At 43.6% G+C, this 14,420-nt stretch overlaps 1 protein-coding gene across 1 annotated transcript; it reads right to left on the reverse strand.

The window, feature by feature from the left end:
- Positions 1-5,726: 5,726 nt before the first annotated feature.
- On the reverse strand, positions 5,727-13,941 carry snw1 (SNW domain containing 1). Its single transcript, XM_056581569.1, has 14 exons — positions 13,877-13,941; positions 13,261-13,414; positions 12,892-13,053; positions 12,538-12,633; positions 12,158-12,264; positions 11,433-11,537; positions 11,201-11,270; positions 10,984-11,049; positions 10,769-10,885; positions 10,245-10,386; positions 9,494-9,596; positions 8,171-8,288; positions 7,405-7,568; positions 5,727-6,692 (listed from the first exon to the last, which is right to left on the reverse strand). The coding sequence occupies exons 1-14, from the start codon at positions 13,936-13,938 to the stop codon at positions 6,497-6,499; spliced, it is 1,662 nt and encodes a 553-aa protein (XP_056437544.1). The 5' UTR covers positions 13,939-13,941; the 3' UTR covers positions 5,727-6,496.
- Between the last annotated feature and the right edge of the window lie 479 nt (positions 13,942-14,420).

A 14,420-nucleotide genomic window follows, 5' to 3' on the forward strand; every position in this document is an offset into this window, starting at 1 on the left:
AAATGTGCTGACATTTGGGCAACATTTCACTGAGGAATTACTTATTTGCCTGGGATGCACTTTTCGTGTCAACCAGCTAGGCGTCCCTGTTGAGCCACGTATTTAAAAAAAAAACACTTTATATCAGACCATTAATCATGTTACATTAATGTTCTTAAATTGTAATTTCATTTGTCAAGATAGTATGTTTTATGTGAACATTTTTTCTGTATAATTAAATTGACCACTTTGATAAAGATGATGGAAGAAGGAAGATCTTGCTCAAGTAGGCTACAATCAGCCTGCAACTGTTGTGAGAGTGGAAAAGGAGAATATCCAATCCTAATATGATCTAAATACAGGCTAACGAACAGACAGTGCCTCTCATTGACATTGGGACAAGGTATAAGCTGCTTTGGTTAAGATGGAGACAGTAATAAAAAAAAACGTAATTCAGATTCATATTCATATTCATATTACTGAATGTATCAACAGGTCTGTCGACAGGTCTGTCAATATTGTCAAAAATGTAAGTAATTAAAAAAAAGAACATTACAGTACAAAAAATAAAAGAATATTGAAAAATAATTAATTAATTTCACACAAAGATGTAGGCCTACGCCAAATCCAACATCTAATAGTACATTAAGTGGCTCTAAAAATGCATTAGATTAAAACTGTTAAATTGTGCATTGTATATATAAAGTAGGTGAATAGCCTAACATATGCTTAACTTCCAGAGTAATGAATTGTAAGGAGTAGATTAAATAAAGTGATAGCAATTCAATATATGTATATTTATCATTTCTAAGCAAACCACAGTGAAAGTGTAATTTGTGCCTTGGTTTAGTTTTCATTTAATCACTAACACATTCAAACATTTTTGTTAGAGTCATAGCATACTTTACACACTAAACAACGGAAATGGGCTAGGCCCAGTGGTTTATGGTTTTGTAATGTTGCTCGACAAAAAAATATGAACACCAAAATCCAATCAGTGTGGATACACCATATCAATGCAAAACACAAATGCAATAATTATAATTCACACCCCTGCAAAGTTTGTGTGCCGTAGTGTCTGCCATTTACAGCAATTTTTCATTCAAATTAAGTCATGATTTCCTATTCACACAAGATGGATTCCCGCTCTCGGTTTCAATTCCCCTGCTTCGATGTTATCTAATGCAATCATCAGTAGAATCAATCTCTCCCTCCTATCTGCTAGACAGCCTATTAGGAGCCGGCGCTGCCAACCAGGAAATCTTGGCCAGCAAGTCATTTTTCTTACTTCACTAGCCTCCTCCAACCTCTGAATGTTTTAGATAACAAATGGCGAAGCAAATGGCTCACAAGTAACTGTATGAATGAGTATGAATGGCCATGTCGATGCCTTTTAGAATTCCAGTCATGAATTGAGGTGAGGTGGTTGCAAATGATGCATCTCTCAATTGGCCACTCCGAGAAATGAATAATATTGGATATAAACACCCTGGACACTCAGGCAAAGACAAATTATTGCTGCAGCAATCAAAGAATTCCATTTTAACCTTAAATATCAAGGAAAATATAGATGCATATAGAAGGAAATGAAGATATATACAAGCTTTCGTAGCTTATAGGTTTACTATCGTAGGAAATTTGGACCGACACTGTTACACTCTTACTATTTACCTTTTACTCGTCACAGAGACGCTTTATCCAAAGTGACTTGGAGCAGATTTGGATGACATTAATAAGGTGCCTTGCAGGAAGGGGTTTAGCATCTTGCTCAGGGAGGCTCACAGGTGGACTGTGAGCATTGGGGAATCAAACTTTAGGCCCCACATGCCTTCCCTATTTCATGTCATAATTATATAATTAACCAGATAACGACTTTGTGAATCCCAATCAGACATACGGGCCACCACGGCCAATAGAAAAAAACAAAACAGCCATCTCAGAGACATAATTCAGACTTAGAGACCACTCTCTCTCTATCTGGCCACAGCTTTTCCAGCGTTTATGAAGACGTTGTTTGGGCTTCATTCCAAGATGTGGCAGAAAATCACCCCGCAGCCGTCATCATCGTCAGGGGGCAGTCGCCCCCCAGGGTTGGCCCGGTGGCGGCCCCCTGTGGCTGGCCCGCTGCGATGAGGCATCGGGGGGGGGGGGGGTGTTTGGCTCAGAGTCCTGACTGACACAACCATTAGAGATGGTTTTGCCTGTCTAAACCCCCACTCCCCGTCTGTAATGGATTATCCTCGGAGGAAGACACTGAGGTGTGTGTGTGTGTGTGTGTGTGTGTGTGTGTGTGTGTGTGTGTGTGTGTGTGTGTGTGTGTGTGTGGGGGGGGTCCTGATCCCCTCCTCTGGTTGTCAGATGAGGGCCATGGCTCCGCACCGCCACGCCGCAGACAGACAGAATGACTGGCCGGGGGGACGCCGCCGCCGCCGCCGCCGCCGCCGCCGCCGCCGCCGCGTCTCCTTCTCTGTCCATGTGCAGCTGTGCTAGGCTGAGGTAAATGATGGGTGAATTATGGATCGTAGTGAATGCATGATGAGGGTGATGAGGAACTAATGTGATGAATGGGGGACTGAAAGGAGAGGGAATAGTGGTGATGGTGATGATGATGATGATGATAGAAGTTTCTTTGGAGGCGCTGTTACTGATGTCCCTTCACTTTGACTGACTCCGAGTCATAGGCGATGTAGTTATATTCAAGTGACATGTGAAAGGAAGTCAAGAAATACGTACATAGAAAATAAGAGGTGAAGAGTGAAAATCTGGTGGGTAATGTGTTCATGAAGCTGCAGGCAACCATCAATTGAGTAGGCGGATGTAATCGTAGAAAAAAGTTGATGTGGAGGTACTGATAAATAAACATCCAATAAATTTAGCATGGGAGAAATGGTGAGAAGAGAAAGGAGATAAAATATGTCTTAAGCTGCGATTGCGCCTTAGAGGTTTTCTCAGAATCACCTGGATGTCCCTGTTGTATTGTAACTGTTCTATTTTCAAGCTGTCTCTGCCAAATTATCTGGTAAGGAGAGGAGTAAGTGTGGGAGTATCTCCATCTTACTGCACAAAGTTTGATTATTGATATTAAATCACAAAATAAGATTGTTCTTTCACCGCAGATGGGAGATTCTAAAATTGAATTGATCGCAACAAAGTAAATCATCTATTCACTTGTACCCAGTTACCCAGGGCTTTTTATTATATAACTCCAAGACGAGCTATTCTAAAATATGGTACAACATGGATGGCATTGGGTTTTCATTGAAGAATAGGATGAAACACCCAACGGCAGTTCAACGATGAAATATCATCCATCAATCTCAAGTTGTACACCTGCAAGCTAGGATTCTCTCATAAAAAGAAAATATCCTCGCCAACACCAGGCCTAGGTGTTAAGTAGGCCGAGGTGATTTCTTTATGGAGACCGAAACATAAAACCTGTCCAATGCTGTTGTATGCCCACGGCATCAGCCTTCTCAGGCCGGGATGAAACAAATCCGAGAGGAAGTGTGATGATAACATCTGTTGAAAGCTGAGACATTTCTGACGAGACAAACGTCTCCGGCGTCATCCATCACCTCCCCCCCAAGTGTATTGCCACGCTGTGATTAAGAGAAAGGAGGGAAAATACAACTTTATCACAGAACAGACCACACTGTCCTCCGTGAAGTGGATAGAGTGTACAGATTGCCACGACTCAGTAAAGTTGATTATTTCTCTGTTTGTTTCCCGCCAAGGAGAACACTCAATAAGCCGGGGTGTATCTCGCTGTCGGCGGAAGTCAACATCCCATTATGGTGTGACACACCGCTTCGCTGTTTTCGGCACAAACAGCACACAAAGCCGTAAAACCAATTTCCTCTTTTACCTTCATGAATGAGGAAGCCATTCGTCTTCCTCATGGGGGCAGCGCACGGAGGTGAATGATTAGCTGCACATCAGCACTTGAGCAGCGGAGTTGCCAGAACCAGGTATTGTCTACGGGCCGAAGAGAAGGAGGCGCAGGAGGACAGGCCACTATCTTTGGGCTGTTGTCATGCGATATCATCCCCGGTCAGTTCCCAGGGCTCCAATAATGTGAAAGTAATCTAGATCCCGCCAGTCACACCACGTCACTGCTAAGAATGAACTGTTTGAACCGGGAAGCATCCAGGCCTAAATATGACGTCAGATATACTCAAGGAATATCAAGTAAAAACGTCATGTTCCTGCATTTCCAAGCCCTTTCTGGGAAGTCTTAGCTGTTCTATAGCAGGTCATTTAGGACAAGATAAGTAGAATATAATCTTGACTTTCTTTTAAAGCCAGTCTCACCGACAATGTGGGAAAAACAAGATTCTCTTGAAACGTTCAGGCAAAAAAATCGATACGCCGTAGTAATAAAGACTAAGAAAAACCAAGGTAGGCATTCACCACAGCTGTGGGTCAACGTGTAATCACAAGTCGCCTTTCTAATCGAAGCTTGGTGTAATGGGGTTAAACCTGCATGGTACCCTCTGGATAGCCCGGCTGACGAAAGCATCATGCTGGCGATGAGCGTTTCCCCAATTGATCGGATCCTTCCCAGATGAAGTCTGGATAAGGAGGAAGAGACGAGACAGCCAGATAAGGGCTTTAAACAGCGAGGAGAAATTAAACGTGGAAGTTAATAATTTTGCGGGGGCACGGGCCAGATGAGGCCCCATCTGTATATGGGCAGGGCAGAATGATCTATTATAAATAGAAGGATGGTTAGTTCATGCTCAGAAAATGAAATCAAACAGTCAAGCCTAGGAATAATCCTTAAATGACTTCCTAAAACGAAGAGAACCCCACTAACAATGTGTTTTGTCTTTATAATTACTTAAGAGGAGCCATTATATTTAGAGTAAGAAAATATTAAGGATAATGGTACTTTGGGCATTTTAATGAGTCATTATTCATTCAGATTAACGTGGTCTGTAAGGCCTTCAGGGGGTAGGACCAAATCTACAAAGGAATACATTTAGTTAATCGCCATGTGTTGTGTGTGTGTATGTAAATTAGCCTTTGTGACCTACGGAAAAAGCACTCTTGGTTTGTGTGGTACAAAGCGGGAATTGTATAAATGAGGACGTTAACATTGCAACCAGAGCCACTGCCCATATATGGTGTCTTACCAAATATTTGTTCTTGTCTTTACATTCCTTTCGGTTATTGTCCTGAAGTTTCAGATAATTTTGTAGCTACAGGGGGTAGAACTGGACTGATTATCTCCAGCTAATGATTAACGTAACAAATACTAGAATTACTAGTTAATTGTGGAGTTCCACAGACTGATGGCTGTAGGCTATGAGTTAGCAGTTGGCTACGAGTTACACATTTGCCTGATTTTCTCATTTGTTTGAGGCTGTAATGACTTGCTTATTCCGTTGCAGGAATGAATGGATTGTAATTAATGGAATTATTTTCATTTCAGTTGCAGCGTAAATCTCTTCCCGCTACTGTTCATGCTTTTGGAATTGATTGCTTCTGAGAATAATCTTTCGATCTTTAAACCTCTGTATGTGGAACACATTACTATGTGTGCTGTAATGCGGCGGCGAAGCGTTGGAACAATTACACAGCTAATGGACAACATAACAGCAAGAGCCTTCACAACAGGGAGATGAAACTCAACCAGTTAAACACCAAGCCGTAGCACAGAAACAAGAAGGAGTAAATAGTTGATTGTTCAACTACGTTTTATTTATTACAATAAGTGTTTATTGAGACTGAAAACACAAGAGAAAGACTTTCTTTCCCATGGTAGGAAATGTATTTTACTGTACAAGAAATATAGAGATGAGCTTTTCTTTAAATCCAAGCACTAACAGAGGTTGTATCCGTCAAACATTTTATAGATCATGGTAAGGAACGGTACGCTGGATTCACAGGAATGCTATACACTATCGTATGTATAAGTTTGGCTGCTAAATGTTTTCACAAATACACTCATGACTTAAATAAAAACATTATTCGCAAATATTTCGTTATTTGCATTGGGATGGTGAAATTCTAAAGACAAATGAGTAAATATAAACAGTCCCAGATAGTTTTCTGTAGGGGCTGGTTTGGTTATACAAAAAATAAGAAGACATAACCAGGGCTTTGAATTGCCATTGGTTGCAGCTTACAAGGAGAACAGTAAAATAGTGAGATGCAGAAACAGCTCTGGCAGACTGCCGACAACACCACTGCTGTAAACTCACTTGAAATCACCTAGCAACCAAAACGCAACTCTCCGTGGTAAAAGAAAGTCAAAAACGAAAACAATTCATCCTCTTTCAAAATGAGCCACATTTTGAATATTCTGTTGGCCTCTTTTGTATCGTTCAGGGTTCCTTCAAAAACGGAAGAACCCCGAAACAACACAAAAACAACAACCAGCAGAACGTTCCAGATAGAACTCGCAGGGTCCCCAAAGGGGTCTGAAAGAACCGATCCGTCCTACCAAAGCCCCCCCAGGGCCGCTGCGTAGCCTCAGCCGCCGCCGCTAGCACCAGTGCAGCGGTGTTGGCGCTCACTCCTTGCGGCGCTTCTTGTCGTGGTAGTCGTCCTTGTTGGAGCGCCCGCTGGTGGAGGGCCTCTTGGAGCCGCCGTGCTGCTTGGCCTCCTCCAAGAACTTGTCCAGACCGAAGGGATCCTCCTCGAACTGCACCGGGCCATCCCGCCGCTGGGCGTGGTCCGCCCCGGTGAACTCCTTGTCGGGCACGAACCTGGAGGAGGAGAGGGGCGGTCATGGAAGAACGGCGTTAGAGTCATACCGCATACATCAAGGACAGGACGGCGACAAGGGTGTCCCAGCCAACTGATGGATCCCAAAAAGTCCCCCAAAGTTTGAACTATAGTCAGGAGCAGGATGCCACCGCCACTCAAGGGTCAATTTGGATTAAAAGAAACGTCGGATGAATGAGTAACATTGACAAACGTATGCCTTGACAATGGCGTCATTGCTGTAAAGGTTAACTTCAGATATCTAAACAAATACAAGTGTCTTGTTTAGTTTCTCTGCCTGACCCCAGCAATGCCAAAGCCAACGAGCAAACTAACGGGCCGTTCATGAAGGGCACAGACTTGGCGCTGGTGGCCAGCCAACATATGGGCCAGGCTAAGCTCTGTTTGCCGAGGGTGGCCGTGTGAAACCAAGGACACCGAGGCCCGCTGGGAGATCAGGAAATGACGTCAATCCCAAAGAGAATACATGGTTTGATGATAAGCCTCAAACGAGCACCTCGATTTAGGATGCTGGATTACACCGATTTACCGTCTTGGATTTTTAATCCATTCTTAAAATTTGTTATATAAATAAGAAATCTGTTGGAAAATTACTAAAATAGGTCCATGTGTTGAACGAGGGTGGATCAAATAATCTTTTATACTGCTTTCTTGATCCATGATCTTTGAATCATTTGAGTCACACACACACACCTGTTGTTTTTGGTGAGGTTCTCAAAGTCGTCTGCGTACGCGTCCTTGTCGATATTCTTGCTGGGACGGTAGATGTTCTGGGCCATGTCTCTGCCGCTGCGGAAGGGCTGGTCGTACACGTTGTACGTTTCATCCTCACCGCCCGCAAAACCGCTGTCCATACCCTGAGAGGGGGGAGGGAGAGAGTGGTACATGGTAGGAAATGTTAGAAAACAAGATATATTCGAGAAGGTCACCACACCTTAACAGGATAAGGTGTAGACGGGAAAAGAGAATCTGTCTAACCAATCACAATTGGATCCAAGACTATAAATGTGACTACCTGCCCAAAGGAAACTAGTCAGATCAAATAGATTTGGCACCGTCACTCAAATATTTACCACACGATCATTTTGCATGCCTCGAAGTAAACCAACCCATTACATCTGCATTTGCATGCTGTGCAAGCCCAAAACAGTCAACAGTCAAGGCTTGCCCAGTGTAGCCAATTTGACCTGAATGTCGGTGCTATAGCAACAATGCAAATGATCTGTACGAGGGCAACACCATGTTTTGCTCAACATTATGAAGCTAAAGCTATACTGAAGCCATCACTGGAGATGAAGGTTGAGCACCTGTAACAGGCTGTGAGGATGGAATGTCCCTAAAGTCTAGCGCCCAAAGATCACTGAGCGCCAATGTCTGTCCAGAGTTGTAGTAGCGTGACCCAAAAGACCCATAATGCGAAACAGGACTTCAGGGGGCCTGCAGGAGGCGCTCTACTAACCCGGTTGCGGTTGAACAGTCTCTGGTCGTACTGGGCCTCACTGGTGGTGCGGGGGTTGGGCACACCCAGCGCGATGAGCTCACTGACGTCTCGATCCTGGTCTCTCTGCAGTTTGGACCTGGAAATCAAACACACACACGCCTGTTTGAAAAACACACCAAACGTGCAAGACAAATCCCAACGAGGCGGTTACTTTGACACTAATGTACCCTTTATTGTAACCACACAAAAAAAAAAGATGTGTACGATTAGATGGGATTGTTCCCGGTGGGACGGTTGAGGGCGGCAAAAAACATAAGTGCCGACAGATGTCAGCCGTTTCAATCCTGTTTACAAAGACTCTCAACAAGCCCTCCAAAACTGTGGGCGCAGTTAACCCCACAGCGGTATCAAAATGTGATAACTATCTTGTGTAATTTGCTGGGAAGAGGTCCGCCGTTCCGGAGTTAGGCAGAAGCGGCAGGGAATGGAGGTTAAATGCTCGCTCCTGATGACAGCAGGAATTGTCATTTGGATGACATGACATTCATTCTCTGTCGCCCCCCCAACCCCGTCAGACCCCAATGTGGACACAACGTGGACCGCAACTAGGGATGCAAACATGTATAGAGTGAACGAGTACTCATCAAGAAAAATCATACAGGATTTCCAAGGAATGGTCACCGAAAATCTTTTGCATGTACTTTACATTTTATATTATGTTGATATGTGTTTTGGCTAATTTTGAGCAGGAAATTTCATTGAATAGTCAAAGGTATTTGCCGTTGTGCAGTCATGCACTGTATGAGAGGCTGTGTGAAATAGATATTGGATATTGACCAGATATTCACAATGGTAATAAGGCCTCATTTCAGACCAAATAAGGCACGGTGGTGAAAAACGGCAGTTTAACCACTGGTTGGTCTGAATGAGGCCTGAGGGAGTGATGCAGGACACTAACCAAGCCATCAAACTAGACACATTTCTAAATGGAACCGATGTAGGGTTATCCCCAAACAAGGTTTAGACTGTCTAAAACACAGAAACACAGACTTTTCATACGTGTAAATTAGTTGCAACTATTGCAAAAGAAAATAACAAAAACACCAAAAAGCACCATAACTGAGTACCTGCCGAGATTAAGACAGTACTCTCCCTTTTTAGCATTTCTTGCATTCTTAACTACAGCCACATGAATATGGCAAAAATAAACATCGCACACTGAATGCCACGCGGCTCTCGGATCACAACAGGTGACCGGTTTATTCCTAATGGCTTCAGCGAGCGCCGCCGACAGGGCGCGCCTACTTCCTGCCGCCCTGGGAATTAGCTGAGAGACAGTACCTCTTATCGGGGGCGGCCCTGGAGATGTTTCTGTCGTGCTGCCGCTCCTTCCGTCTGTCATGGCGGATCTCGTCGCGCTCCCTGGCCTCGGTGTCCTCACCCCCTGCGCAGGGGGGGGGCAGCAGGAGGACAGAGTTAGGCCCAGTCCCATTTCTACCCCTTCCCCCTCCCCCTTGTTTTGAAGGGGGAGGGGGTAAAAAATGGGATTGGGCCTTAAGATGGGAGGCACTCGAGAGCAGGCGGGAGCGGGAGGAAACAGCAGTCGGGAGGGTGAGGGAAGGAAAGCGGGAGGCAAGTTTCGTAACAAAGTAAAGAACGCGGGGGAGCAGCGAGGAAGAATGCTATTGGGGATTAAAAGGTCAAGTATAGCAGAAGAGTTTGACATGAGCTTCGACACGAGCAGAGGAGGCAGAAGTAGCAGGTTAGAACTAAAACGGAGAGAAAACTATTGTATTGTTGTTGCCAACCAAAAAAGAAAACCAAATAAAAAAAAATCAGCAGATGGCTGTTGTTTTTTCGTGTATGAACATTAAATTCAGTGGAGAAATCATTAAAACACAGCAGGATTCAAATGCATTCGAGTGTTTTCCAAACCGTCCAATAGGCATTTTGCTCTCGATTATGTGTCGATGCACCCGAATGACCTTTTCTATGTGATCTGCATTCTTATGGCTTGTGTGAAAAATAATGTTATTTTCATTCAACCCAACGGTGTACAACAGACACACACACACACATCCTTGAGACCGACCTTTGTCTCCGTGACCTTTGATCCCAGCCCTGCGGTCTCGAGCCATCTGGGCCAGCTCCCTGAGCTTCTCTTCCTTCTTTTCCTTCTCTTTCTGGGCCATCTTCTTCTCCACCTGGGCACGCATCTCCACCGCCTCTCTGGCCTATGGAGAAATAGCACCACGGTCAAGACAGCTCCACTAAACATCCATTTTGTCCAATTCATCTTTGCAATCTTTGCACAGGACAAAATGCAATGTTACCAATGGCAGTTCAGGAAAGTAGTTTAGGGTTGAATTTTATCTACTTGAAGTTCTGACTTCTGTCCAAACTCCATATACACACTTTTTAGTGTTTTTCATAGATTTTTACCTTCTTATGCTTTTATTTATCTTTGAAATATCACTCCTGTCCATATAAAACCTAGATTTAACTTTTTTTTTAATGGGCGCTATTAAAATAAAAGTCAAACGCGCCTACATATTGCCAAAGACATGCAGGCATGTCTCAGCTCCCCAGAACGAATACTAAATCCAAGACAATGACCTTTCTGTCAGCGATGTAGAGTGCCTCGGCGAGCTTGGCGAAGTTCTCGTTGATGTGAACGGTCTGAAGACCTCGGCCGTCAGCTGCCAGACGCTTATCCAGGGGGATGGTGTAACCCTGAAAAAAAAAAAACAGAAATTCAGATTTAACATTCAAATATATTCGATTGGTTTGAAGGTCACGCGGCCATTTTGAGACAGCTGTTGCAACAGTACCTTGGCGTTCTTCCAGTTGGAGATGCAGGGAGGAATCTTCCACTCTTGTTGCTCCTTGACCGTCATCTAAAGAAGGGGAAGGAGTTGGTCATCAAATTTGGAGTTGGTCATTAAACCTCGATCAATTCCCCTATAGTCTAAAAAAGGTATCCTACAATTTGTAGCCGACTCACAGTACTTTTGGATAAAAGTAAATAAATTATATTGTGAATCGTACCTTCCTGCTCGGGGAATGCAGAACAGGGGCCGGGGGAGAGGGGGGACCCCTGGGAATCTTCTTATTGATCCTGAAGGACACAAAAAACAACCACATAAATCTCATTCTTTAACAGCCACTAATTAAACTGGTTTTTCATAGAGTAAAGCAGGCAGACTTTGATATTAAGTTACATGCATACAATTCAGGTCCACCTAGTTATTGGAAGGAGGCAGAGGTGTCGTTCACATACTTGAATCTGGGGGGCTCCATTGGGTCCTTCTGCATCTCCACCATGCGGATGACCCTCTGCTTTGCCCCCGAGTTGAAGGCCACTCCTTGCTGAGATGGAGTGTATCTGCAAGTAGAGGACATTTCCAAAAAGTTGTAACCAGATCTAACCTTTGGATACCAAATGCACATTACACAAATGACTATTAGCAGCCCCAGAACATGCATCATGTCACATATTAAGAGTTAGGGGTAGAAAACACATTACATTTTTATGAATTTCGTGCAAACATCAAACAGCAAACCATGTATCAGAAATAATTCTAAAATATGGTACCTGTGGCTGCCAAAGGCCTGTAGTAAGCGTTCATAATTTAATACGGCCCAAATAAAATGATTGCACGTCTTTGCACTGATTGCAAATAACCAGAGTATTCAAGAAGACTAGGCAGACATATTGCTGAAGCTAGCGAGCTAGTCAAGTGTTTTGGTTTGATTGGCTTTGGAGAAAGGCCTGAAGAGAGGGGAGGATTCAAGTACTGGCTAGTGTCTCCAAAAAGCCTACCCAAGCTTTAAAAGAAAAATATATACATTTGAGGTGAAGATCCACACATTTGTTGAATGTAGTGATTTCAAGTGCATGGTCACAGAGGATGCGTGTCACGTCCTTGGAAAGCCATAACAAACCACGGTGCTCTGGCTGTATCCAAATGCCTGGCTGAATGGGTGTCATGCACTGGTACATACCTGATGTACTGGGCAGGAGCCTGTTTATCTGCGGCCCTCACAGGCATTGCAGCGGCGATCTTCTGAGACACTTGTTTGTCCAGGGCAGCCCGAGTCTTGTCTGTAAGCTGGAGACGGAGAACATACCGAAATACGTTTGTTTAGGGAATTATGCTTTTGTTTTTGGTCTCGAAAGTAAAAGTATTACTTTAACCGTCGAACAAACAACTTTATCCAAGGCAATTTATTTCAGTAGTACCTCGGAGGTAATACAAACCCATTTCAGATCAATTAAATCCCATTAACATCAACCAGATACGATCCTATTGGCTGAGATCTTTATTCCATTGGGTTCCTTCCAAAGACCAGAAGCCATGTCCACAAACAGCTCTAGGATTTACCTCCTTGACAGCCTCCTCATCGGGCCGCTGGAGCTCTGGGGCGTCATCGTTCAGGACCTCCTTGGGAAGCAGGTCGGTGTATTTACTGAAGACCACCTACACGCGTAGAGGAGGTAAGCAAGTTAGTAATCCATCGATGTACAGCCAAGGCTCGCTACATTGTCAATATATCAGTTCTTAACATAAATAAAATTATGCTCAATATGAATGGGTACATAATTAAGACTTTGAATATTCACAGAGTAGAATAGAAAAATATGCCAAACACGAATGCATGCATCTTTTCCGCCACAGTATTTACTGTGTGTACTAAATCTGTCACATATAACCCACGCTCTTCATGCAATGGCTTACCTTATCTTTTCCCTGTCCCTGTCTGGCGATTGAATCATATTTGATCTTCCCTTCGGCGTCAACCTGCACAGCAAGGGCATTGGACGTCTTCTTCTTCCTGCCCATCTCCAGGGGAAATTGGGCCACGTGGATCTCGGGAAAAGCCCCTCCATCTCCAAAGTCCTACGCAAACACAGATGGCAACAAGCAAGATATTATGTGGGTTGAAGATGAGGTGGAAGAAACAATATTGACACAAAGCTCAACGATTACCACAATAAACATGTATATACAAAGCACTGCTTTTAATATAAAACATTTCATCTTAATTATATACCTCTCAATGGCAGTGTATAGTCCATACTGCTTGGCAGTTAGTGTCATGTTTACCTCAAGTGCACGAGGAACCCAGCCCTTTCGGTGCTCGTATGGCGGGGGTTCATTGCGAGAGGATACCACGACGGTCGAGTACGACTTCTTGGCCCGGAGTCTCTCTTCTGCCTCCAACTGGTCCTGCGACAGCTGGGTCGGCGCGGGTAAAAAGCTGTAGGAATCCAATACAACCGGGGTTGAACTTCAGCTCCAGCAGACACATGTAGACCACCTGACTATGAAGCTATGCGGCCTAGCTAGCCCGTTCTATTTTCCTTAATAACATAATACTATAAATAAAACACCCAAACATGCACAGAAGATCGATGACGATATATCTGATAGCAATCATTGTGTCGGTGAAATGCCCGTTTGATTGTACCATACACTAAGTTGAAAAGCGTTACAGGGCAACTGCTATGCTAGCATGCTACGTTCGCCGTGTATTTACTAGCAACGTTAGCCGGCGCTAAACACAGATGGTAGTTTTTCACTAGTTCACAAGTCAAACGAACACATTTCCCTTTGCGAAACACTTATAGGTCGCATAAAAGGGCACAATGCGCATTCCAAAAACAACATACACATTTAAACAACTTTAAAACGCAAGAATGGACTTGTCAGAAAGACTTACCTCGAAAGCGACATTTTCCTTTCTTCCCTAGCCAGGAGCTGAGCATGCGCACCACAGGTCATAGAGTAGCGTTGAGACAGCGCAGCACTAGAATATGATAGAATAGAACAGTACAACTAAAGAATTGTATAAGTATTTAAAGTAACTTACTATTTTTAGTTTCACTAACATTATTTAACTTTTTATACCTAATGTATTTTTTTAATGACTAACTTTAGGTTATTTTTTATTGTCTTTCGCAGCCCCAGCCTACTCAATAATTGTGGCTGTACATCGCGTCATGTAGCAACGACCACCTCCGTTTTGGAAGCATATGGCGCATTGGAATGTTAATGTAAGTACTAATGTTTATTTGTTTGGTAATTCAGCGTGACATTATTTGTCATAATGGAGCGACTTGAACCAGCCATACGTTTTCATAAATCGGGGTATATTTTCTTTGATTTAGGATTTTACAGAACTCTCTGTTTAAGGACACGAATTAAAACAAAACACACTTACACAAACATGCACATACTCAAACGCGCAAACACGCACATGCAAT

Source organism: Gadus chalcogrammus, chromosome 21 (assembly GCF_026213295.1).
Source record: "Gadus chalcogrammus isolate NIFS_2021 chromosome 21, NIFS_Gcha_1.0, whole genome shotgun sequence".
Lineage (NCBI taxonomy): Eukaryota > Metazoa > Chordata > Actinopteri > Gadiformes > Gadidae > Gadus > Gadus chalcogrammus.